Source organism: Heterodontus francisci, chromosome 36 (assembly GCF_036365525.1).
Source record: "Heterodontus francisci isolate sHetFra1 chromosome 36, sHetFra1.hap1, whole genome shotgun sequence".
NCBI lineage: Eukaryota > Metazoa > Chordata > Chondrichthyes > Heterodontiformes > Heterodontidae > Heterodontus > Heterodontus francisci.
In genome coordinates this window covers 33,984,227-34,010,055 of record NC_090406.1, presented here as the reverse complement: position 1 = coordinate 34,010,055, position 25,829 = coordinate 33,984,227, and the positions used below count along the sequence as shown (strand labels likewise).

The 25,829-nt window shown below is 42.6% G+C and overlaps 1 protein-coding gene across 11 annotated transcripts in view; it reads left to right on the top strand.

Moving 5' to 3' along the window:
- The window catches only part of LOC137351738 (zinc finger RNA-binding protein-like), an 85,295-nt gene that overhangs the window by 6,848 nt on the left and 52,618 nt on the right, over positions 1–25,829 (top strand). For 8 of the 11 annotated variants that reach the window (XM_068016510.1, XM_068016509.1, XM_068016506.1 and 5 more), the window contains one exon: positions 23,376–23,631. In XM_068016510.1, coding sequence (XP_067872611.1) covers positions 23,376–23,631 — 256 coding nt within the window. Of the gene's footprint in view, positions 1–23,076; positions 23,242–23,375; positions 23,632–25,302; positions 25,396–25,633; positions 25,719–25,829 lie in introns of those variants that run through there. The other 3 variants (XM_068016515.1, XM_068016514.1, XM_068016516.1) reach the window with 2 other exon arrangements.

Below are 25,829 nucleotides of genomic sequence, written 5' to 3'. Positions count from 1 at the left end.
TCCAGAAAGTATTTGACAAGGTGCTACATAAAAGGTTATTGCGCAAAGTAGGAGCTCATGGTGTAGGGGGTAACTTTTTAGCATGAATAGAAGATTGGCTGATTGGCAGAAAACAGAGAATATGCATAAATGGGTCCTTTTCTGATTGGCAGGATGTGACGAGTGGAGTCCCGCAGGGGTCTGTGCTGGGGTCTCAACTTTTTACAATTTAGATCAATGATTTAGATGAGGGGAGTGATGGCATGGTAGCTAAATTTGTAGATGAGACAAAGATAGGAAAGTATGTTGTGAAGAGGACTTAAGGAGGTTGCAGACTGATATAGATAGGATGAGTGAGTGGGCAAATATCTGTCAGATGGAGTATAATGTGGGAAAATGTGAAGTTGTTCACTTTGGCAGGAAGAATAAAAAAGTGGAGTATTTCTTAAACAGGGAATGACTGCAGTATTCCGAGTTGCAGAGGGATCTAGGTGTTAGTCATAGAGTTATACAGCACAGAAACAGGCCCTTCGGCCCAACGCACTTGCACTGACCATCAAGCACCCATCCTAACTAATCCCATTTCCCTGCACTTGGCCCGTAGCGTTGTATGCTATGGTGTTTCAAGTGCTCATCCAAATACTTCTTGAATGTTGAGTGTTCCTGCCTCTACCATCCCTTCAGGCAGTGTGTTCCAGATTCCAATCACCCTCTGGATGAAAAAATTCTTCCTTGACTCCCCTCTAAACCTCCTACCCAATACCTTAAATCTATGCCCCCTAGTTATTGACCCCTCCGCGAAGGGAAAAAGTTTCTTCCTATCTATCCTATTAATGCCCCTCATAATTTTGTATGCCTCAATCAGGTGTCCCCTCAGCCTTCTCTGCTTCAAGGAAAACAACTTCAGCCTATCCAGTCTGTCTTCACAACTGAAATGCTCCAGCCCAGGCAACATCCTGGTGAATCTGCTCTGCACCCTCTCCACTTCAATCACATCCTTCCTATAGTGTGGCGACCAGAACTGTACACAGTACTCCAGCTGTGGCCTAACTAGCATTTTATACAGCTCCATCATAACCTCCCGGCTCTTCTACTCTATGCCTCGGCCAATAAAGGCAAGTATCCTGTATGCCTTCCTGACCACCTTATCTACCTGTGGTGCTGCCTTCAGTGATCTATGGACAAGCACCCCAAGGTCCCTCTGACCCTCTGTATTCCCCAGGGTCCTACCATCCATTGTATATTCCCTTGCCTTGTTGGTCCTCCCAAAGTGCATCACCTCACACTTCTCAGGATTAAACTCCATTTGCCACTGCTCCGCCCATCTCACCAGCCCATTTATATTGTCCTGTAGTCTAAGGCTTTCCTCCTCACTATTCACGACACCACCAATTTTTGTGTCGTCTGCGAACTTGTTGATCATACCTCCTATATTCACATCTAAATCATTAATGTACAGTACAGACAGTAAGGGTCCCAGCGGTACCCAACTGGTCACAGGCTTCCAATTGCAGGAACAACCCTCTATCATCACCCTCTGCTCCTTCCACTAAGCTAATTTTGAATCCAATTTGCCAAATTACCCTGGCTCCTGTGGACTTTTACTTTCTAACCAATCTCCCATGCGGGACCCTATCAAAAGCCTTACTGACGTCCATATAGACCACATCAACTGCACTACCCTTATCCACATCTCTAGTCACCTCGAAAAATTAAATCAAATTTGTTAGACACGATATCCCCCTGACAAAGCCATACTGACTATCCCTGATTAATCCCTGCCTCTCCAAGTGTATATCAATCCTGTCTCTCAGAATTTTTTCCAATAATTTCCCTACCACTGACTCACTGGCCTGTAATTACCTGGTTTATCCCTGCTACCCTTCTTGAATAATGGTACCACATTCGCTGTCCTCCAATCCTCTGGTACCTCTCCTGTGGCCAGAGAGGATCAGAAGATTTGTGTCAGAGCTCCCGCTATCTCCTCTCTTGCCTCATTCTAATGCATGAGTCACAGGTTAGTATGCAGGTACAGCAGGCAATAAAGAAGGGTAATGGAATGCTATCCATTATTACAAGAGGAATTGAAAATACAAGTAAGGATGTTATGCTTCAGTTATACAGGGCATTAGTGAGACCACATCTCGAATACTGTGTGCAGTTTTGGTCTCATTTAAGGAAGGATGTAAATGTGTTGGAGCTGGTTCAGAGGAGGTTTACTAGATTGACATCTGGAATGAGTGAGTTGTTTTATGAGGAAAAGTTGGACAGACTGGGCTTGTTTTCACTGGAGTGTTGGGGGGGGGGGGGGGGGTGGGGAAGACTTGATTGAAGTTTATAAGATCCTGAATGGTTTTGACAAGGTGGATGTGGAAAGGATGTCTCCTCTTGTGGGTGAGTCCAGAACTAGGGGGCACTGTTTTAAAATTAGGGGTTGCCCTTTTAGGACAGAGATGAGCAAAAAAAATTTCTGGCAGAAGGTTGTGTGACTTTGGAATTCTCTGCCTCAGAAAGTGGTGGAGATGAGGTCATTGAATATTTTAAAGGCGGAGGTAGGTAGATTCTTGTTAGGTAAGGGAATCAAAGATTATTGGGGATAGTTGGGAGTGTGGAATTCGAAACAAATAAATCAGCCATGATCTTATTGAATGGCAGAGCAGGCTTGACGGGCCGAATGGCCGCCTTCTGCTCCTAATTATTTTATATAGTCGTATGCCCTCTTGTTCTGGACTCACCACAAGTGAAAAGTTTTGTCCACATCCATTCTGTCGAACCCTTCCATTAAAGACCTCCATCAAGTCTTGGGCTTTCCTTTTCCACAGAGAAACGCCCCTAGTTTATTTAATCTTGTAGTTGCATCCTCTAAATTCTGTTAATATCCTTGCAAATCTTTTCTTCACTTTTTCCATTGCTTCAATATTTTTTGTAGTCCAGAGACCAGAATTCTGCACAAAATGCATCGTGATCTAACCAAGGTTCTATATAAATTTAACATTACTTCTCTGCTTTTGTACTCCATTAGTGAGCTGCCAATTTTTAACCAAGGCTGTTTGTTGATAGTGAATAAATCAAATTCTAGCTTAATGCACCTTATTGTGATAGTTTAATCGAATGGAATAGTTCAGTTTTTTTTGTAAAATTCACGAAATTACCATGGTCATTGCATATTTCCTACATCTTTACTGTCAAAAACAAGATTATGTACAAATAATTTGTCCACTTTAAACTTAAAACTAGTGACACAGTGGGAGTACCTACACCATATGGACAGCAGTGATTCAAGAAGGCCACCTTCAGAGCAACTAGGGATGGGCAATAAATGCTGACCTTTCCAGCAATAGCCAAGTCCTGTGAATGAATTTTAAAAAAAAAACTGGCCTGGACCATTTGGCCTTAATAGCCTATTTCTGTGCAGTACATTCAATATAATCAGAGCAACATTTTCATTTGATCTTATACCTTGAGTGGACGGGCTTAAACCTTTCTGGTTGAACTCAAAGAATAGTCCATCCAACAGCACAAGGCATACTTTCTGTATTTTAATTTTATCTAAGACCATTCAAAGGGGAAGGAAAGTCCAGAGGAAATACTTGCAGCTCCAAGTATTTCCTCACCCTCCCACCTGATCACTGCCTTTTTAAAAAAAAAAGTACTGCAAGGTATGATGATCTTACAAGTAACCTCGAACAGTTCTATTCATTGCATTGGGCTCCAGGTCAGCCTTGGAGTCATCCAGCCCTGGTAAAGCACTCCCGATTAGCTATTCATGAGCACTGAAGTACTGGCTTATATGCAAAGGAATGGGGTTGCTTCAGACAAACCAACCTCTTCTATTACAGTTGAATAGCTGAGGATGTGGAGGAGAAAGAGCAAGTTTGCATTTGTATAGCACATTTCACCATCTCTGGATATCCTAGAACACTTTAGTCAATGTTGTACTTTTAAAGAAGTGTAGCTGGTGTTGTAATGTATGGAAATGTAGCTACCAATTTGCACACAGCAAATTCACAGACAACAATGACCAGATACTTTTTGTTAGTTTAGCATTAAGTATTAGCCAGGATACTAGGAGATCTTCCCTTTGCTTTTTCAAATAGTGTCATGGGATCTTTTACATCCTGTTAGAACAGTCTGGGCTTCAGTTTTTGTATATCCTCTGAAAGATAGGTGTGTGGTAGCAGCTTAATTTAAGGTGGTGATTGATGTTTCCTTGAGATCAGGGAAGTACTTTCGAACAGCACATACTGCCTCTTTCCCAAACTTTCCCATCAATTGTATTTTGCAAATTCAATTTCTGTAATAAGTGATCTCTAAGTTGACCGATCCATTCAGATATTAATCCCAGTTGAATGAAAAGGAGTGCTCTGAAGATTTTAATTTTTCACATTTTGGAGAACTTTTTCTTAAATTTGATTTTAGAATATGTATTAACCATTAAATTGTATCCTATGCATAATTAGAATCTTCTCTTGCATAATTTGATTAGCCACAGTGGCGCAGTGGTTAGCACCGCAGCCTCACAGCTCCAGGGACCCGGGTTCGATTCCGGGTGCTGCCTGTGTGGAGTTTGCAAGTTCTCCCTGTGTCTGCGTGGGTTTTCTCCGGGTGCTCCGGTTTCCTCCCACAAGCCAAAAGACTTGCAGGTTGATAGGTAAATTGGCCATTATAAATTGTCACTAGTATAGGTAGGTGGTAGGGAAATATAGGGACAGGTGGGGATGTTTGGTAGGAATATGGGATTAGTATGAATGGGTGGTTGATGTTCGGCACAGACTCGGTGGGCCGAAGGGCCTGTTTCAGTGCTGTATCTCTAATCTAATCTAAAAGTATAAATCTCAACAGTTCCCAGCATGGTAACACATCCTGCCTGAAAATAAAAGATTTTCAGATACAATTGGAAAACTCCATCTGCCTCTGTTACAAAGACTCTTTTGTGGGGAAAGCTTTTCATTGCTATTTCTGGTGTAAACCTGTTATCTTTAGAACCTTTTATATTGCCAACATGGAACTCGAGGAAATCTACTTGTCTAGTATCATTTTTTTGGGTTTACATTGTGTGATTCAGCACCCAAGAACTAGTGTTTATATAATGCCTTGTGTAATAGCTTTTAAAGGTTCTAGTGCTGAAAATCTGTACATGCTTTTTTCCTACTTTCATTTAATTTTCCATGGGACATTCAGATCCATTTGTTTAGACTTTGTTCTCTATCCAATGATATCTTAACTAATGAAAAAATGTTGGTATTTATCAAAAGCTTTTTATGCTTAATAGTCCATCCTAACAACAGAGAAGATGGACCAATATGTTTGTGCTTTTCAATCATGTGAATGACTTCAGTGAAACTTCTTTTTTTTTGTTTTATGTTTCATATCAATAAATGGAAATTTCTACTGCCCATGTTTAAGAGCTGATGGTTGATGCATTGTACTGACCTCAGGCAAAAAATTCTAAAATACAATAGAAAAAAAATGCACATAGCTCACTGGTATTAGTGGCAAGCTGGCATTTTCTTTAACATTAAGGGTCATGTGCTGTATTTAAAATTGAGATTGGAATGTAGAGTGCAAAGCTTCTGACTGGGGCACTGCTGCTTTTCAGGTCTTTGTTTTCTGATGTATCTATTGCAGATTTTGGTTTCATAACCCTTATGCATTCATGTAGAATCATAGAAAGTGTAAGGCACAGAAAGAGGCCACGGCCCATCGTGTCTGTGCCGGCTGAAAAACGATCCACCTATTCTAATCCCATTTTCCAGCATTTGATCTGTAGCCCTGCAGATTACGGCACTTGAAGTGCATGTCCAGACTCTCTTTGAATGAGTTGAGGGTTTCTGCCTCAACTACCCTTCCAGGCAGAGAGTTCCAGACCCCCACCACCCTATGGATGAAAAAAATGTTTTCCTCATCTCCCTTCTAATTTTTCTACCAATCGTTTTAAATTGATGCCTCTTAATCACTGACCTCTCTGCTAAGGTGACGAGACCCTTCACTCCACTCTATCCAGGTCCCTCAAAATTTTGTACATTTCAATCAGATCTCCCTTCAGCCTTCTCTGTTCCAAGAAGAACAATCCCAGCCTATCCAATCTTTCCTCTTAGCTGCATTTTTCCAGTCCTGGCAACATCCTTGGAAATTTCCTCTATACCCTGTCTAGAGCAATTACATCCTTTCTGTAATAAGGTGACGAGAACTTCACACAGTACTCAAGTTGAGGCCTAACCAATGAGTTGTATAATTCCAGCGTAACTTCCCTGCTCTTGTATTCTATACCTCGGCTAATAAAGGAAAGGATTCCATATGCCTTTTTAACCATCTTATTGACCTGTCCTTTTACCTTCAGGGATCTGTGGACATTCACTCCAGGATCCCTCACTTCCTCTACACTGCATTACCTCACACTTCCATTTGCTACTTTTCTGCCCATCTAACCAGACCATCAATACTTTTCTGCAGCCTACCGCTACCCTCCTCGCTATCTACCACACGGCCAATCTTTGTGTCGTCTGCAAACTTCTTGATCATGCCCTACATTTACGTCCAAATTGTTAATATATACCACAAAAAGCAGGGGACTCAGTACTGAGCCCTGCGCAACGCCACTGGAAACAGCCCTTCAGTCGCAAAAACACCCGCCAACAATTACCCTTTGTTTCCTGCTACTGAGCCAATTTTGTATCCAACTTGCTGCATTTCCCTGGATCCCATGGGATTTTACTTTTTTAACCATGTGGGACCTTGTCAAAAGCTTTGCTCAAATCCATATAAACCACATCAACTGTACTACCCTAATCTATCTTCTTTCTTACAACTTCAAAAAATTCGAACAAATTGGTCAAACAAGATCTTCCCTTAACCAATCCATGCTGACTAACCTTGATTAATCTGTGCCTTTCTAAGTGACAGCTTATCCTGTCTCAGAATAGATTCCAATAATTTGCCCATTACTGAGGTTAGACTGATTTGTCCTGTAATTATTCAATCTATCCCTCACTCCCTTTTTGAACAGAGGTACAACATTAGCAGTTCTCAAATCCTCCGGCACCACACCTGTATCTAGTGAGGACTAGAAAATGATGGTCAAACCTTCTGCTATTTCCCCTCTCGCTTCTTTAACAGCCTCGGGTACATTTTATCCGGCCCTGGTAATTTATCAACTTTCAAGGATGCTAATCCCATTAATACTTCCTCTCTCCCCATGTTTATCACATCCAATACTCCACACTCCTCCTTAACTACAATATCTGCATCGTCCCCCTCTTTTGTGGAGACAGACGCAAAGTATTCATTAAGAACCATACCAATATCTTTCACCCTTTTACACAGGTGACCTTTTTGGTCTTTTATGGGCCCTACTCTCTCCTTAGTTATTCTCTTACTCTTAATGTATTGATGAAACATCTTTGGGTTCACCTTGACTTTGCTTGCCAGTATTCTTTCATACCCTCTCTCAGCTTTCCTAATTTCCTTTTTGATTTCACTCCTCCACTTTCTATACTCCTCTCGGCTTTCTTTATTGTTGAGTTCTCTGTGTCAGACATAAGCTTTCCTTTTCTGCCTTACCTTACCCTGTAAGCTCCTTGGCGTCTATGGGGCTCTAGATTTGGCTCACTCCCCGTTTTTCTTTTTGGGAACATGTTTACTCTGAACCCCTTGAATCTCCCATTTGAATGTCTCCCACTGTTCTGGCACGGATTTATCTTCAAGTAGCTGTTTTTAGTCAACTTTGGCTAAATCACTCCTCAGTTTAGTAAAATTGGCCTTGCCCCAATTGAGGACTGACTCCTGTTCTCCTTTTCCATAATTATGTTAAAACTGATTGAATTATGATCACTTCCACCAAAATGCTCTCCCGCTGCCACTCCTTCCACTTGCCCATCTTCGTTTCCTAAAACTGCACCCGCTCTTGTTGGACTTGCAATATACTGGGCAAAAATCTTCTCCTGAATGCACCTCAAGAATTCTGCTCCCTCAATTCCTTTCACACTAAAACTATCCCAGTTAATCATCATCTTCTTTGGCCTCCTTATCTCGAGAGACAATGGATAAGCGCCTGGAGGTGGTCAGTGGTTTGTGAAGCAGCGCCTGGAGTGGCTATAAAGGCCAATTCTAGAGTGACAGGCTCTTCCACAGGTGCTGCAGAGAAATTTGTTTGTCGGGGCTGTTACACAGTTGGCACTTCCCTTGCGCCTCTGTCTTTTTTCCTGCCAACTACTAAGTCTCTTCGACTCGCCACACTTTAGCCCCGTCTTTATGGCTGCCTGCCAGCTCTGGCGAACGCTGGCAACTGACCCACGACTTGTGATCAATGTCACAGGATTTCATGTCGCGTTTGCAGACGTCTTTAAAGCGGAGACATGGACGGCCGGTGGGTCTGATACCAGTGGCGAGCTTGCTGTACGATGTGTCTTTGGGGATCCTGCCATCTTCCATGCGGCTCACTTGGCCAAGCCATCTCAAGCGCCGCTGACTCAGTAGTGTGTATAAGCTGGGGATGTTGGCCACCTCGAGGACTTCTGTGTTGGAGATACGGTCCTGCCACCTGATGTCCTGTATTCTCTGGAGGCAGCGAAGATGGAATGAATTGAGACGTCGCTCTTGGCTGACATACGTTGTCCAGGCCTCGCTGCCATAGAGCAAGGTACTGAGGACACAGGCCTGATACATGCGGACTTTTGTGTTCCGTGTCAGTTCGCCATTTTCCCACACTCTCTTGGCCAGTCTGGACATAGCAGAGGAAGCCTTTCCCATGCGCTTGTTGATTTCTGCATCTAGAGACAGTTAATATTGATGTAGTTAAAATCCCCTACTATTACTAGCCCTATTGTTCTTGCACTTCTCAGAGATTTGCCTACATATCTGCTCTTCTATCTCCCTCTGACTGGGGTGCTATAGTACATTCCCAAAAGTGTGATTGCCCCATTTCTGTTCCTTGGCTCAATCCATATGGCCTCATTTGATGAACCTTCTAACATATGATCCTTCCTCACAGTTGTAATAGTTTCTTTGACCAAAATTGCCACTCCCCCTCCTTTCTTATCTCCCTCCCTATCACATCTGAAAACCCTGTGACCAGGAATATTGAGCTGCCATTCCTGTCCTTCCTTAAGCCGTGTTTCTGTAATAGCTATGATATACTGCCATGTGTCTATCTGTGGTCTCCGCTAATGATTTGGCGTGACGTCATTGATTTAAGGTGTACAAAATTATGAGGGGCCTTGATAGAGTAGACAGGAAGGACCTGTTTCCCTAGTGGAGAAGTCAATTACCAGGGGGCACAGATTTAAGGTGATTAGTAGAAGGATTAGAGGGGACATAAGGGAAAAACCTTTTCACCCAGAGGGTGGTGGGTGTCTAGAATTCACTTCCAGGAACGGTGTTGGAGGCAGAAACCCTCAATTCTTTTAAAAGGTACCTGGACATGCACCTGAAGTGCTGTAACCTGTAAAGCTATGGGCCAGGTGCTGGAAGGTGGAATTGGATCGTGTGGCTAGTTTTTTCATTCGGCATGAATATGATGGGCTGAATGGCCTACTGTGCCGTAATCTTTCTGTGGATCTATGGTTCTGTGATTTGAGGAATGAAAATGAAATTTGCAGTAATGGCTGAGGGTATTTTTTTTTAAATGCTGTACATTTACTATTATGGAATGGGTCTGCAGTTTCTGCTTCAATTTTCTTTTCTGCACTGGACAGTTATGAGAACAAGTGAGTGCAGGGCCTGTTGACTTTAGCACAATTGCTTTGTTTTCCAGATTGGAGTATCTTGAGCTCAATCCACCAAACATCACCAAGGGTGGGTGCAGGCAGTTGTGGAGAATTTGCACAAATTCTTGCAATTCGAGAACTATTCCTTTCAGATTGGAAAATTGCATGGGTCATAGTCATACAGCACAGAAACAGGCCCTTCAGCCCATCGTGTCTGTGCCTCCCTATTCTAATTCCATTTTCCAGCACTTGGCCCGTAGCCTTGTATGCTATGTCGTTTCAAGTGCTCATGGAATAGGAAGGTCAGTGTCCAGTTGAATAAAATATTGCCTTAAGGACAGAAAACAGCAAGTCATGGTAAATGGTTGTTTTTCAAACTGGGAAATGGTAGATAGTGGTGTTCTGCAAGGGTCAGTGCTAGGACCGCTGCTTTTTGTTTGCTATATATAAATGACTTGGATCTTTGAATACAGAGTAGAATTTCAAAATTTGCCAGTGATGCCAAACTTGGCAGAGTAGCAAACACAGTGAGGAATGTGAACCACCTGCAACAGGACATAGATAAGCTAGCAGAATGGGCAGACAAGTGGCAGATGAAATTTAATAGAAACATGCGATGCATTTTGACAGAAGGTGTAGGGTGAGGCAATATAGACTTAATGGAGCAGTTCCAAAGTGTGGAGGAACAGAGGGACCTGGGGGTGCATGTGCATCAATCTTTGAAGATGGCAGGACATATTGAGAGAGTAGTTAGCAAAGCATATGGGATCTTGGGCTTCATAAATAGTGATATGACCAGGTGAGGAAGGTGTCTAGGGGTCCCTTTTAGTCTTCACCTGGTCTTATTGTAACAGGGTTTAATTTTAAACAGTGTTTTGAGCTCCCACTTGGTGAATCCTCGTTTAACACTTTCCAATTATAAGGCAAAGAAATGAGCGCAACCAGGTTTTCTCAGGTTTAAAGAAGAAAAGTGAAATTTATTAAAACTTAAACTCTAATTCGGTTAACGCTACAGATGTACAGCGCACCCACGCTAGCATGCACACACGATACGCACATACAAATAGGGACAGAAAAGAGCAGAAGTAAAAGAGAGGTTTGAGGCAGTCTCTGAAGGGGGTTTCTTGTTACTGTTTGTGTTTCCAGCTCGCCGTAGAGTCTTTGTTACTTTTTGTCGGGGCCCAGTATTATTCTTGAACCTTGTTCACGTAGGAGACTTTTCTCTCTCAGTTCACGTATCTTCAGTGGGTCTTCCATTCCGTGCAAAAGAGATGGGAGCAGACAGGAGAGAGTTGTTCTCAGTCCAGGAGCAAACCGCTTTCTGGGTTTCTTTCTCTCAGCAAGTTCAAATTCAAACAGCCAGTTAGTCATGTGACTAAACTGGCCTTCTGTGTATTGGAGAAGCAAGGACTGGGTCCTTTGTTCCAACACTGTCTGCCAGCATGCAAATGTCTTTCCAGTCAGGGGCTTGGCAATTCCTTGTGATAGGCCCTCATTTCTTCCCAGCCACAATTTTAAGTTTTATTGTTCATGTGGCCTCAGTCTTGGCAGGTGGAGGCCTGCATGTCAAGAGGCATAGAGTACAAAAGCGGGGAAGTTATGCTGAACCTTTCTAAAGCTCTGGTTAGGCCCCATGGGAGTGGTGTACTGCATCCAGTTTTGGTCACTAAATGTCAGGAAGTATGTGAGGGTCCTTGAGAAGGTGCAGAGGAGATTTACCAGAATGGCTCCAGGGATGGGGGTTTTAATTACAAGGTTAGGTTGGAAAAGCTGGGGTTGTTCTCCTTTTGAGCAGATTGAGGGGAGGTTTGATAGACATTTACAAGGTTATGACAGACTTAAATAAGTTGGATGAGGAAAAACTGTTCACATTAACTGATGGTACAAGAATTAGGGGACACAGATTGAAGATTTTGGGCAAGAGATGCAGGGGGAATGCGAGGAAGAACATTTTTTTATACAGTGGTAATGACCTGGAACTTGCTGCCCAGGAGGGTGGTGGAAGTGGAAATGGGAACAATCAATGATTGCAAAAGGAAATTTAATGGGCACTTGAAGGAAATACACTAGCAGAGCTACAGGGATTGAGCAGCAGAGTGGAACTGACTGGATTGCTCCATGGGGAGCCAGCATAGACATGATGGGCGGAATGGCCTCCTTCTCTGTCAGACATGACTCTGACAGACTGTTGACGAAAGTTGAAGCTCAGGGATTTGAAACCAAATTATTGGTCTGGTTAGGAAATTGGTTCACCGGAAGGGAACTGTTGGGATAATGGGCAGGCCTCTAATTGGCGATGTGTCTAGTGGCGTCCCGCAAGGATCACTGTTTGGGCCTCAACTGTTCAATGTATTTGATAATGGCTTAGGTGATGGGATAGAAAGCCACTTATCCACATTTGTCGATGACACTGATCAGAAGTGTAAAATTAGAGATATTGATAGGTTGCGTGGGCAAAACTGTGGCAAATGGATTTCAGAGTAGGCAAATGTAAGGTCATCCACTTTGGACCGAAACAGGATTGGTCAGGGTCCTTGGTAAATGGTAAAAAGCGAGAAACAGTGGAGTACAGCGGTTTAAGACGACAGCTCACCCCCCACCTTCTCAAGGGCAGTTAAGGATGGGCAACAAATGCTGGCCTTGTCAGTGATGCTCACATCCCTTGAAAGAAAGAGACTTGAGAGTCCAGGTACATAGATTAAAATGTCATGAACAGGTACAGAAAATAATCAAAAAGGCTGACACTGCTGGTCTTTATATCTGGAGAACTAGAATACAAGAGGGTAGACATCCTGCTTCATCTGTACAAAGTCCTGGCTAGACCACACCTAGAATATTTTGAGCACTTCTGGGTACCACCTTAGGAAGGACATATTGGCCTTGGGTTGGGGGGGGGGGGGGGGGGGGGGAGAGGAGTGCAGCATAGATTTATTAGAATGATGCCTGGACTACAAAGGGTTAAATTATGAGGAGAGATTAAACAAACTAGGGTTGTATTTCCTGGAATTTAGAAGGTTAAGGGATGATTTGATCGAAATCTAGGACTAGGGAGCATCGTCAAAAAGTTAGAGCCAGACCTTTCATGAGTGAAGTTAGGGAACACTTCTACATACGGAGTGGTAGAAGTTATGAGCTTTCTTCCGCAAACATTGATGCAAGGTCAATTGTTAATACTAAAACTGAGATTGATCTTTGTCAGCCAGGGGTATCAAGCGATATGCGGCAAAGGTGTATGGGATTGGAATTAGGTTGCAGAACAGGCTCAAGGGGCTAAATGGCCAACTCATGTTCCCAATGGAATGTGCATGGGTTACAAACTAATGCAATTTTTTAATTGTTCGTGGGATGTGGGCATTGCTGGCTAGGACAGCATTTATTGCCCATCCCTAATTGCTTTGGCGAAGGTGGTGATGAGCCGTCGCCTTGCACTGCTGCAGACCTTGTGGGGTAGGTACGCCCACAGTGCTGTTAGGAAGGAAGTTCCAGGATTTTAACGCAGCAACAGTGAAGCAATGGAGATATAATTCCAAGTCAGGATGTGGAAGGGCATGGAGGGAATCTTTGTGATAATCCCAGTGTTGCTTCTCTGGAATTGAGAAATTGTTCCATTGAATGAGAGCTGAAAAGTTTCAAATGACAAACTTGCAGATCTGTCAACCTTTGGATATGATGTGGAGGATGGGGGACTACCACAAGGAAGAAAATAAAAACATACAGCAATGTAATGGAAAATTTGAGGAAGTGAAAATTTTTCGTGATTTCAAACATCAATATTGGTATAAATATACTGTTGAGAAAAATCCCACTAAAGAAAGTACACTTCAGTGTTGTGTGGTGCTCTTAATTAGTTACCTCAAGTTGCTCTCATTACTGTAATGTTATGTAGCTTCAAATATTCTTTAGACATAATCAAATTTGCATGGTCAAGATATATAACTGAATTTGTGTTTTTCACTGAAGGCATAGAATAGAACAGGATTAAGTGGTTCCTCGGTCAGTGTTTTTGGGATGCTCTCTTCAAAGAGCCCGAGTAACTCCAAAAATTCCCAGGGTCTCCCAGAAGTATAGCATCATTCAATGTACATTACTTTTTAAAATATCAACAATCTAGGAAGTGAAAATCATTGAGGGCATTTTTCAATTCAGTGGCATGGTATCCATGTTTTGCAGGATAAACTTAAACTAACACTTAAGTCTATTTTTTGAAAATAATCATTAATGTCACACTCTTACTCATAAGGAAGCTGGCTTCTCAGCCAGACTCTAGCTTGGTGTTGGAAGGTGGGACTTTGTTACCCACCTCCCCACACTGTGCATTGAATCCTTACGGCACACAGGAGGCCATTCAGCTATTGAGTCCATGCTGGCTCTCTAGATCAGTCCAATAAGTCCTATTCCCCCACTTCAACCCCAGAGCCCTGTAAGTTTATTTCCCTTATGTGCGTTTTGCAATCACTGATTGTCTCTGCTTCCACCACTCTCATAGACCGCATGTTCCAGGTCATTACCACTTTGTACGTTTAAAAAAAACTTCTTCCTCGCATTCCCCCCTGCATCTCTTGCCCAAAACCTTCAATCTGTGTCCCGTAGTCCTTGTACCATCAGCTAATAGAGTCAGAGTTATACAGCACAGAAACAGGCCCTTCGGCCCATCGCGTATCAAGCACCTATCTATTCTAATCCCATTTTCCAGCCCTTGGCTTGTAGCCTTGTATGCTATGGCGTTTCAAGTGCTCATCTAAATACTTCTTAAATGTTGAGGGTTCCTGCCTCTACCACCTCTTCAGGCAGTGTGTTCCAGATTCCAACCACCCTCTGGGTGAATTTTTTTTTTCCTCAAATCCCCTCTAAACCTCCTGCCCATTACCTTAAATCTATGCCCCCTGGTTATTGACACCTCCGCTAAAGGCAAAAGTTTCTTCTAAGTACCCGATCTATGCCCCCCATAATTTTGTATACCTTGATCAGGTCCCCCCTCCACCTTCTCTGCTCTAAGGAAAACAACCCTAGCCTATCCAGTCTCTCTTCATAGCTAAAATACTCCAGCCCAGGCAACATCCTGGTGAATCTCCTCTGCACCCTCTCCACTGCAATCACATCCTTCCTATAGTGTGGTGACCAGAACTGTACACAGTACTCCAGCTGTGGCCTAACTAGCATTTTATACAACTCCATCATAACCTCCCTGCTCTTATGTTCTGTGCTTCAGCTAATGAAGGCAATTATCCCATATGCCTTCCTAACCACCTTGTCTACATGTGCTGCTGCCTTCAGTGATCTTTGGACAAGTACACCAAAGTTCTTCTGACCCTCTGTACTTCCTAGGGTCCTACCACCCATCGTATATTCCCTTGCCTTGTTAGTCCTCCCAAAATGCATTACATCACACTTCTTGGGATTAAATTCCATTTGCCACTGCTCCGCCCATCTTACCAGCCCACTTATATCGTCCTGTAATCTAAGGCTTTCCTCCTCACTATTCACGACACCAATTTTCGTGTTGTCTGCGAACTTACTGATCATACCTCCTATATTTACGTCTAACTCATTAATGTACTACAAACAGCAAGGGTCCCAGCACCGATCCTGACGCTACACCACTGGTCACAGGCTTCCAATCTCAAAAACAACCCTCGCCCATCACCCTCTGCCTCCTTCCACTAAGCCAATTTTGGATCCAATTTGCCAAATTGCCTTGGATCCCATGGGCTCTTACCTCCTTAACCAATCATCCATGCGGGACCTTATCAAAAGCCTTACTGAAGTCCATGTAGACTACATCAACTGCTTTACCCTCATCTACACATCTGGTCACCTCCTCGAAACATGTAATTAAATTTGTTAGATATGATCTCCCCCTGACAAAGCTATGCTGACTATCCTTAATTAATCCCTGCCTCTCCAAGTGGAAATTAATCCTGTCCCTCAGCATTTTTTCCAATAGTTTCCCACCACTGGTGTTAGACTCACTGGCCTGCAATTATCTGGTTTATCCCTGCTCCCCTGCTTAAATAATGGTATCACTTTCGCTGTCCTCCAGTCCTCTGGCACCTCTCCTGTGGTCAGAGAGGATTTGAAAATGTGTGTCAGAGCCCCTGCTATCTCCTCCCTTGCCTCACATAACATTCTAGGATACATTTCATCTGAGCCTGGGGATTTATCCACTTTCAAGCCCGCCAAAACCGTTAATACCACCTCCCTTTCAATGCTAATTTGTTCAAGTAAATCTCAATCCCCCTCCCTGATCTCTACACCTACATTGTCCTTCTCCATAGTGAACATCACCTACGTCCTCCAGCTCCACGCTCAGATTGCTACTTTGGTCCCTACTCTTTCCCTGATTACCCTTAATATACTTATAAAACGCCTTGAGATTTTCCTTTATCTTGCCCGCCAGTGTTTTTTCATGCCCCTTCTTCGCTCTCCTTATTACTTTTTTAAGTACTCCCCTACACTTTCTATATTCTAGGAGCGTGCGTGTGCAAAAAAAAAAAAGCAGTGGTCTAGGCACGGAACCACTGTCTTATCCTCCAATCTGAAGAGCAACCATTCACTACGACTCGCTATTTTCTGTCATTAAGCTCATTTTTTAATCCAAGTGGACACTGACCCTTCTATTCCATGAGGCTCAATTTTGTTAACCAGTCTGTTTGGTACTTTGTCAAAGAATATCTTAAAAACTCCTGGACAACATCCATTGCTTTCCTTTTATCAACCTTCTCTCTTACTTCATCCATTTCGGTAGGAGTAACAGGAAAAAGGATTATTACTTGAATGGTAAAAAGTTGCAGCATGCTGCTATGCAGAGGGACCTGGGTGTCCTTGTGCATGAATCGCAGAAGGTTGGTCTGCAGGTGTTGCAAGTAATTAGGAAGGCAAATGGAATTTTGTCCTTCATTGCTAAAGGGATTGAGTTTAAAAGCAGAGAGGTTATTTTGCAGCTGTATAAGGTACTGGTGAGGCCGCACCTGGAGTACTGTGCAGTTTTGGTCTCCTTACTTGAGAAAGGATATACTGGCACTGGAGAGGGTGCAGAGGAGGTTCACTAGGTTGATTCCGGAGTTGAGAGGGTTGGTTTATGAGGAGAGACTGAGTAGATTGGGATTATATTCATTGGAGTTCAGAAGAATGAGGGGGGATTTTATAGAAACATATAAAATCATGAAGGGAATAGATAAGATACAAGTAGAGAGGATGTTTCCACTGGCAGGTGAAGCTAGAACAAGAGGGCATAGCCTCAAGATTAGAGGGAGCAGATTTAGGACTGAATTAAGAAGGAACTTCTTCACCCAGAGGGTTGTTAATCTATGGAATTCCTTGCCCAGTGAAGTAGTTGACGCTTCTTCAGTAAACGTCTTTAAAGCTATGGTAGATATCTTTTTGAACAATAAAGGAATTAAGGGATACGGTGGGAGTGCGGGTAAGTGGATCTGAGTCCACGAAAAGATCAGCCATGATCTTATTGAATGGCGGAGCAGGCTCGAGGGGCCGGACGGTCTACTCCTGCTCCTAGTTCTTATGATCTTATGATTACCTCTAGACTTGACTATTCTGACACACTGCAGGTTGGTCTCCCACATTCTACTCTTTGTAAACTTGAGATAATCCAACACTCTGCTGTCTGTGTCTTAAGAGGTGAGCAAAATCTAGCCCATTGTGTCCAGTTATACTTTGTTTCAAGCCTTTTGTGAGGTTGAAATTCAACTTTGTTCTTGAGGGAGATGAGGCAATTGAACATATTCATTGTTGATGATCTTGAAGGGGTAGCCACAGAAATATACAGCAGTTTGAAACTGATCTAAATCCTGAACACTTAACAGCTCCGTGGTAGCAACGTCGCCTCTGAGTCAGTTGGTGGTTGTTTCAAGTCCTATTTGATTTGAGGACATGATCCAGTGGTAGGGAAACTATTGGAAAAAATTCTGAGGGACAGGATTGATCTCCATTTGGAGAGGCAGGGATTAATCAGGGATAGTCAGCATGGCTTTGTCGGGGGAGATAGTGTCCAACAAACTTGATTGAATTGACTAGATGTGTAGATGAGGGTAAGGCAGTTGATGTAGTCTACATGGACTTCAGTAAGGCTTTTGATAACGTCCCGCATGGAAGATTGGTTAAGAAGGTAAGAGCCCATGGGATTCAAGGCAATTTGGCAAATTGGATCCAAAATTGGCTTAGTGGAAGGAGGCAGAGGATGATGGTCCAGGGTTGTTTTTGCAATTGGAAGCCTGTGACCAGTGGTGTAGCATCAGGATCGGTGCTGGGACCCTTGCTGTTTGTAGTGTACATTAATGATTTAGACGTGAATATAGGAGGTATGATCAGTAAGTTCGCAGACGATGCGAAAATTGGTGGTGTCGTAATTAGTGAGGAGGAAAGCCTTAGATTACGATATAGATGGGCTGGTAAGATGGACAGAGCATTGGCAAATGGAATTTTATTCGGAGAAGTGTGATGTGATGCATTTTGAGAGGACTAACAAGGCAAGGGAATATACAATGGGTGGTAGGATCCTAGGAAGCACTGAGGGTCAGAGGGGCCTTTGTGTACTTGTCCATAAATCACTGAAGGCAGCAGCACAGGTAGATAAGGTGATTAGGAAGGCATATGGGATACTTGCCTTCATTAGCCGAAGCACAGAACATAAGAGCAGGGAGGCTATGATGGAGCTGTATAAAATGCTAGTTAGGCCACAGCTGGAGTACTGTGTACAGTTCTGGTTGCTGCACTATAGGAAGGATGTGATTGCACTGGAGAGGGTGCAGAGGAGATTCACCAGGATGTTGCCTGGGCTGGAGCATTTTTAGAACATTAGAACATTACAGCGCAGTACAGGCCCTTCGGCCCTCGATGTTGCGCCGACCATCTGACCTACACTATTCCATTTTCATCCATATGTCTATCCAATGACCACTTAAATGCCCTTAAAGTTGGCGAGTCTAATACTGTTGCAGGCAGGGCGTTCCACGCCCCTACTACTCTCTGCGTAAAGAAACTACCTCTGACATCTGTCCTATATCTTTCACCCCTCAACTTAAAGCTATGTCCCCTCGTGTTTGCCATCATCATCCGAGGAAAAAGACTCTCACTATCCACCCTATCTAACCCTCTGATTATCTTGTATGTCTCTATTAAGTCACCTCTCCTCCTTCTCTCTAACGAAAACAACCCCAAGTCCCTCAGCCTTTCCTCGTAAGACCTTCCTTCCATACCAGGCAACATCCTAGTAAATCTCCTCTGCACCCTTTCCAAAGCTTCCACATCCTTCCTATAATGTGGTGACCAGAACTGCACGCAATACTCAAGGTGCGGCCTCACCAGAGTTTTGTACAGCTGCATCATGACCTCGTGGCTCCGAAACTCGATCCCCCTACTGATAAAAGCTAGCACACCATATGCCTTCTTAACAGCCCTATTAACCTGGGTAGCAACTTTCAGGGATTTATGTACCTGGACACCAAGATCTCTCTGCTCATCTACACTACCAAGAATCTTCCCATTAGCCCAGTACTCTGCATTGCTGTTACTCCTTCCAAAGTGAATCACCTCACACTTCTCCGCATTAAACTCCATTTGCCATCTCACAGCCCAGCTCTGCAGCCTATCTATGTCCCTCTGTACCCTACAACACCCTTCGACACTATCCACAACTCCACCGACCTTCGTGTCATCCGCAAATTTACTAACCCACCCTTCTACACCCTCATCCAGGTCATTTATAAAAATGACAAACAGCAGTGGCCCCAAAACAGAACCTTGCGGTACACCACTAGTAACTAAACTCCAGGATGAACTTTTGCCATCAACCACCACCATTTTAGCTATGAAGAGAGACTGGATAGGCTGGGGTTGTTTTCCTTAGAGCAGAGAAGGCTGAGGGGGAATCTGATTGAGGTATACAAAATTATAAGGGGCATAGATAGGGTAGATGGGAAGAAAATTTTTCCCTTTGCGGAGGTGTCAATAGCCAGGGGGCATAGATTTACGGTAATGGGCAGGAGGTTTAGAGGGTATTTGAGGAAAAAAGATTTCACCCAGAGGGTGGTTGGAATCTAGAACCTACTGCCTGAAGGGGTGGTAGAGGCAGGAAATCTCTCAATATTTAAGTTTTATTTAGATGAGCACTTGAAACGCCATAGCATACCAGGCTATGGGCCAAGTGCTGGAAAATGGGATTAGAATAGATAGGCGCTTGATGGCCGGCATGGACACGATGGGCCAAAGGGCCTGTTTCTGTGCTGTATAACTCTGACTCTGCCACTCCAGTGCAGTACTGAGGGAGTGCAGCACTCCATCTGAGGTTTTCCTTTCAGATGAAACATTATACCGAGGTCTGGTCTGCCCTCTCAGGTGCTTGGTGTAAAAGATCTCGGCATTGTTTCGAAGAAAAGCAGGGAGTTCTCCTTGGTGCAAAAACAAGAAATGCTGGATTCACTCAGCAGGTCTGGCAGCATCTGTGGAAAGAGAAGCAGAGTTAACGTTTCGGGTCAGTGACCCTTCTTCGGAACTGACAAATATTAGAAAAGTCACAGATTATAAACAAGTGAGGTGGGGGTTGGGCAAGAGATAACAAAGGAGAAGGTGCAGATTGGACCAGGCCACATAGCTGACCAAAAGGTCACGGAGCAAAGGCAAACAATATGTTAATGGTGTTTTGAAAGACAAAGCATTAGTACAGATTAGGTGTGAATATACTGAATATAGAACATCAGCAAGTGCAAACCTGAAGAAAAACAACCTGAAAAAAACAGTGGGTAAGCAAACTGAACAAACTAAGATGAAATGAAATAAATGCAAAAAATGTAAAAAGGAATGCAAAAAAAAAAGGAAGAAAAAATAACTAAAAATAACTAAAAATGAAAGTAAAATGGGGGGCTGTCATGCTCTGAAATTATTGAACTCAATGTTCAGTCCGGCAGGCTGTAGTGTGCCTAATCGGTAGATGAGATGCTGTTCCTCGAGCTTGCGTTGATGTTCACTGGAACACTGCAGCAATCCCAGGACAGAGATGTGAGCATGAGAGCAGGGGGGAGTGTTGAAATGGCAAGCAACCGGAAGCTCAGGGTCCCGCTTGCGGACTGAGCGGAGATGTTCCGCAAAGCGGTCACCCAGTCTGCGCTTGGTCTCCCCAATGTAGAGGAGACCACACTGTGAGCAGCGAATACAGTATACTACATTGAAAGAAGTACAAGTAAATCGCTGCTTCACCTGAAAGAAGTGTTTGGGGCCTGGGATAGTGAGGAGAGAGGAGGTAAATGGGCAGGTGTTACACCTCCTGCGATTGCAAGGGAAGGTGCCCTGGGACGGGGACGAGATGGTGGGGGTTCTCCTTGGTGTCCTGGTCAGTAGTTAGCTCTCAATCCACAACACCAAAACAGATTATCTGTTCATTATCACATTGCTATTTGGAGCTTGCTGTACACAGATTGACTGCTGCGTTACCTACATTAGAACCATGTCCACACTTCACAGATGGTGTAAGTTTCTATATAAATGAAAGTACTTTCTTTGAATAACATCGTAGAAAGGTAAAGCAGTCCAATATTGTTTCACAGATAATCTGTGTAGTTTTTCGTTGTATTACTGAATTCTGTCATCCTGTCAATTGGATCATTTTCACGCACAGGTCTTGGCAGGAACAGGCTTAATGACAATTTCACATGGCTTTAATCTCTCACTGAGCCATCTTTTGACCTTTATTAATGAATGTGGTGATGACACTTCTGGGGTTTAATTTTTGTAATAAAAGTTATAATCTGGAATGCAGTGCCTGAAAGGATGCTGGAAGCAGATTCAAAATAACTTTCAAAAGAGAATTGGATAAATAATTGAAGCAGAAAGATTTTCAGGATAATGGAACTAATGGGGATAGCTCTTTCAAAGAGAAAACACAGGCAAGATGGGCTGAAAGGCTGCCTCCTGTGCTATGTGTTTCCGTGAAAGGGCAGATGAAATGTGCAAAACTAAGGCTCGCTTGACAATTTACAGATTTACAGTGTACTTCTCTGAGCTTTGTTCCTCGTTCATTTCTTACCCTGTGAACTAATTCACAATAGCAACATAGAAAATCTGGGCATTTTGCTATTTAAATTTGATTTAGTTTGTTACTCGAGTGTAAAAAGTGTCACTGATGTGAAATATACACATCAGTCGCCATCTGTGCAGAGAGAAGGCTATTTAATGTGGCTCGTATGTGCCTGTTCACTCCTTGTGTCGACTGGTCTGTGCTTCCAGCTTTTTCTGTTTTCAGCATCATAGAATAATGCAGCACAGAAGGAGGCCAATCGGCCCATTGTGCCTATGTCTGCTCTGAAACAGCAATCCTATTACCCTACAGATTTTTCCCCTTCCAAGTATTTATCCAATTCTCTTTTGAAGGTTATTGAATCTGCTTCCATCACTTTTTCAGGCAGTGCTTTACAGATGATCACAACTCGCTGTGTTATATATTGAAAAAAAATTCTTCCCAAAACTATAGTTATTTTGCCAATTACCTCCAATCTGTGCAGTCTGGTTACTGCCCCTTCTGCCACTGTAAACAGTTAATCCTTATTTACTCTATCAAAACCCTTTATCATTTTGAACACCTTTAAATCTCCCTGTATCCTTTTGTTACTGTTTCGAGAGTCTGGAAGAGAAATTTACATTCGTGTCGCACTCTGTCTCCACAGTGTTTCGTGTCTAATTAGTTATGATGTCAAGTCGCTAACAGCACTTTGGGTGTAACTCACATGGCCTGCAGCGGTTCAAGAAGGCAGCTCACCACCACCTTCTCAAGGGCAATTGGGGGTGGGCAATAAATGCTGGCCTAGTCAGCGACACTCACATCCCATGAATGAATAAAAAAACTCTGCAAACAGGGCAGCCAATTTATGTACAGCAAGTTCTTACCTATAATAAATGAGAGAAATAGCTAGTTTTTTTGTTGTTGGTTGCGGGAAGAATGCTGGTCAGGACACCTGGATAACTAGCTACTTTCTTCAAATAGTGCAAAGAATTCTCGTACATCCACCTGAATAGGCAGGTTATATCTGTTTAATGCCTCATCCTAATGCCGAGACCTTGCGTGTGTCAACACTTCATCGGTACTCCACTGAAGTGTCATACTAAATGGAGTGGGACTTGAACCCACAACCTTCTGACTCAGGTGACAATTTTGCCACTGACCCAAGCATTGCAAAAGAACATAACCTGTTAGAGTCAAACATATCGGAAATACAGTTCAACATAGACAAATGTGAAGTGATATTTTAAGGGAAAAACAATAGAAACATGCTATAAGATAGGATCATCCAAACTTTTTGTCTTCATGGATACCAAGCAGCCTTGCAGGCAAGTTATAATGTTTCATCAATTTCCATATATCTCAAGCTGTTGAACATTTATCCACCAGTGAAACAGTACAAAGAACTGTCCTTTCTGAACATCCAGAACCACAAAACCTGAGCAGGACAAATTATCGAGTAAGGACTAAGACATAGAACTTTGTTCTGCTGGATTGCCAGGACTTGTGGGCTGCATGGTCCACAGGCCCCAGTTTGGGCAGTCCTACCCTAAGGTAAAATTGCTAAGGTGTGTTCTAAAGGAAGTTCTTGCTCATTTATTTCATGGACAAGAAAGAGAAAAACTATCTTTCAGTTGCCACATGTTTTCCTTTAGGCTAATTGGTTTATGCTGATTTGTTCTCTTCAGTGCACAGCCCGCCACTGGCATTGCATATTCGCATCCATCCACGCCAGCCAGTTACACCGTACAGCAAGCTCCACCAACGGCCCATGCAGTCACTGCAGCTTATGCTCCTGTACCTGCCACGCAAACAGTGAGACCAGTGACCTCAGCAGCATATGGAAGCTATCCGACGGCGCATTCTGTGGCAGACTATAGCTACGGACAGAGGCAACCAGAAGCTGCACCACAACAAACACCGGCTACAACACAAAATTACCAGGTAACATATATAGCATTTCCTGCTCCAGAGTAAGGTCAGCAGTTTTACTTGTGGGGCCCCATGTGGGAGTCCTATGTCTAGGAGGTGGGTACATAAATTATATTCTGTTTAATGCTCTGTAATGGGAAATGCTAATTTGTCTCACCTGTGCCCAAATGAAGTCTGGTTTTGATTTGACCACTTCAAAGAATTTGATAAACAGGTAACTTGCCTACATCCAGTTGAATAATTGAAGTAATACTGTTGCTTTTTGATGTCCACTAAAATAGATGCAAACTTATCTGTGCTACATAAATAGATGCACCATTAGCACTTTCAGGAAATAATGGAGCCCGAGTACAAATGAAAAATCAGTGTCTTGTTTGTCGATTTTATGTGGGTCTGTGACAGTTGTCGAAGTTGGTGGTCACTTGCCTTTGGGGAAGGTAGTTATTCATAATGCTACGGCACTTGTGGAGAATTCACCAGAGGTAGCTTTTTCACTTACAGGCATCTTAAAATTAGAGTTGGGATTGTAATCCAAAAGCAATTTGTCACACAACAGGCACTGGAAATCTGGAACCGCCTCCCCAAAAGGCTGTGGATGCTGGGTCAATTTGAAATTTCAAAACTGAGGTCGATAAAAATTAGTTCCATCAGGGTATCATGAAGGAAAAGTGGCTAAATGGAGTTGAGATACAGATTGTTGATGATCAAGGTGCTGAATGCCTATCCTGTCCCTAAGAATTTTAGTAGAACCTTTTTCTGTCCTGTTGTTTCAGTTTAATTACTTTGCAAGCTTTGTTTTTGGATTGTTTCTCCGATTGTGTATCTTTGAGGCATTGCTCACCTCACTACTTAATGAATTAATATCTTCAACTTTCATATTTTGTGTTCTTTCTGTTTTGTCAAAAGATGGTAAATATGTATGTGCAATGTATGTTTGTGTGGGGAGCTCTGCACTCGGCACATTGTCTTCATGGTACATTTTAGTATTTGTTGTAAGGAGCATTTTGAAAACTTTATTCAGAAATTGCCTCCTAATGTAGATGATAACTGTTGAATTCATATAATTCCTGATTCTACCTTGGGCAACACCAGAAATCAAATTTGTAGGATAGCCACAGTGTGCAATCTGGAATATGCATATTCTGTTCCTCTGCACAAAAAAGAAATCTTGTACCTATAAATCGTTACATTTCAGAAAATTATTAAAATAGCCCTTAATTCTGCAGTATAACTGGTAAAGCAGAGTATTGCTCTAATTAGAGCTGGTGTAGGTTTTTCTCAACTTCATTGTGGGTATAATGAAATGAAGCTGATTTCAAAATTCCAGCAAAACTATATTTTTGATATGGAACAATGCATCTTGTTAACTAGCAGGACAATTTTTTAAGAATGATTAATGAAACTGTGTTAACAGACCGGGGGGTCCTTAGCAGCAGTTGCGCCCATGGAGTTGAAACGTGTGGAGATGCATCAGCTGACTGATTTTCATTCTGAAAGCAAAATGTAATTTTCTCATACTTTAAGCTTGGCATTTGGATGAACGTTTGTTAAACGTAATGGGCTATGTGGGTTACGTAAATGATGCACTACCCATTTTCATTTGATTTTGACATCTATGGTGGGTCATTGGCAATACAGCTTATTGTAAAACTGAACTTATTTCTTCCCAAGCAAAATATTCTCTCAATACTAGAACATTGTGTCCTTAGATTATATGCTTCCCTTTTCTTTTGTTTTGGAAGGCAGTCTGCTCAGTTTCAAATTCTCAATAACCAGGTAAGTAATTTGTACTAAATTTTCCTTTGCAGGTTTCAAAATACATATGTTTTTGATTAATGCTGATTGTCCTCAAACACAATCAAGTGGAGAAGACAAATATTGACAGTGCAAAAATGCTGAAATTAATGCAGAAATATTGTCGTTTCCAAAGCGCTATAGTGGATATGACAAATTAATTAAAATGTAGCAATGCTGCTTAAGTCTATAAATGGTTTTTATGTGCTTTTTAATTTAGGACTCTGGAGGTGATGCAGGAATTTCAGGAACTATTTTGCCCATTGATGAATGAGTATGGAGTTGATCCAAAATTGTTTAAAATTGTGAGGCATTAGATTAAACTTGACAAACTTAACTAAAAGCTAAGCATATCAATCTAAATGTTCTATTCAGTATGCATCTGCTTTCTGCATATAAATTTTAATTAGCAAATT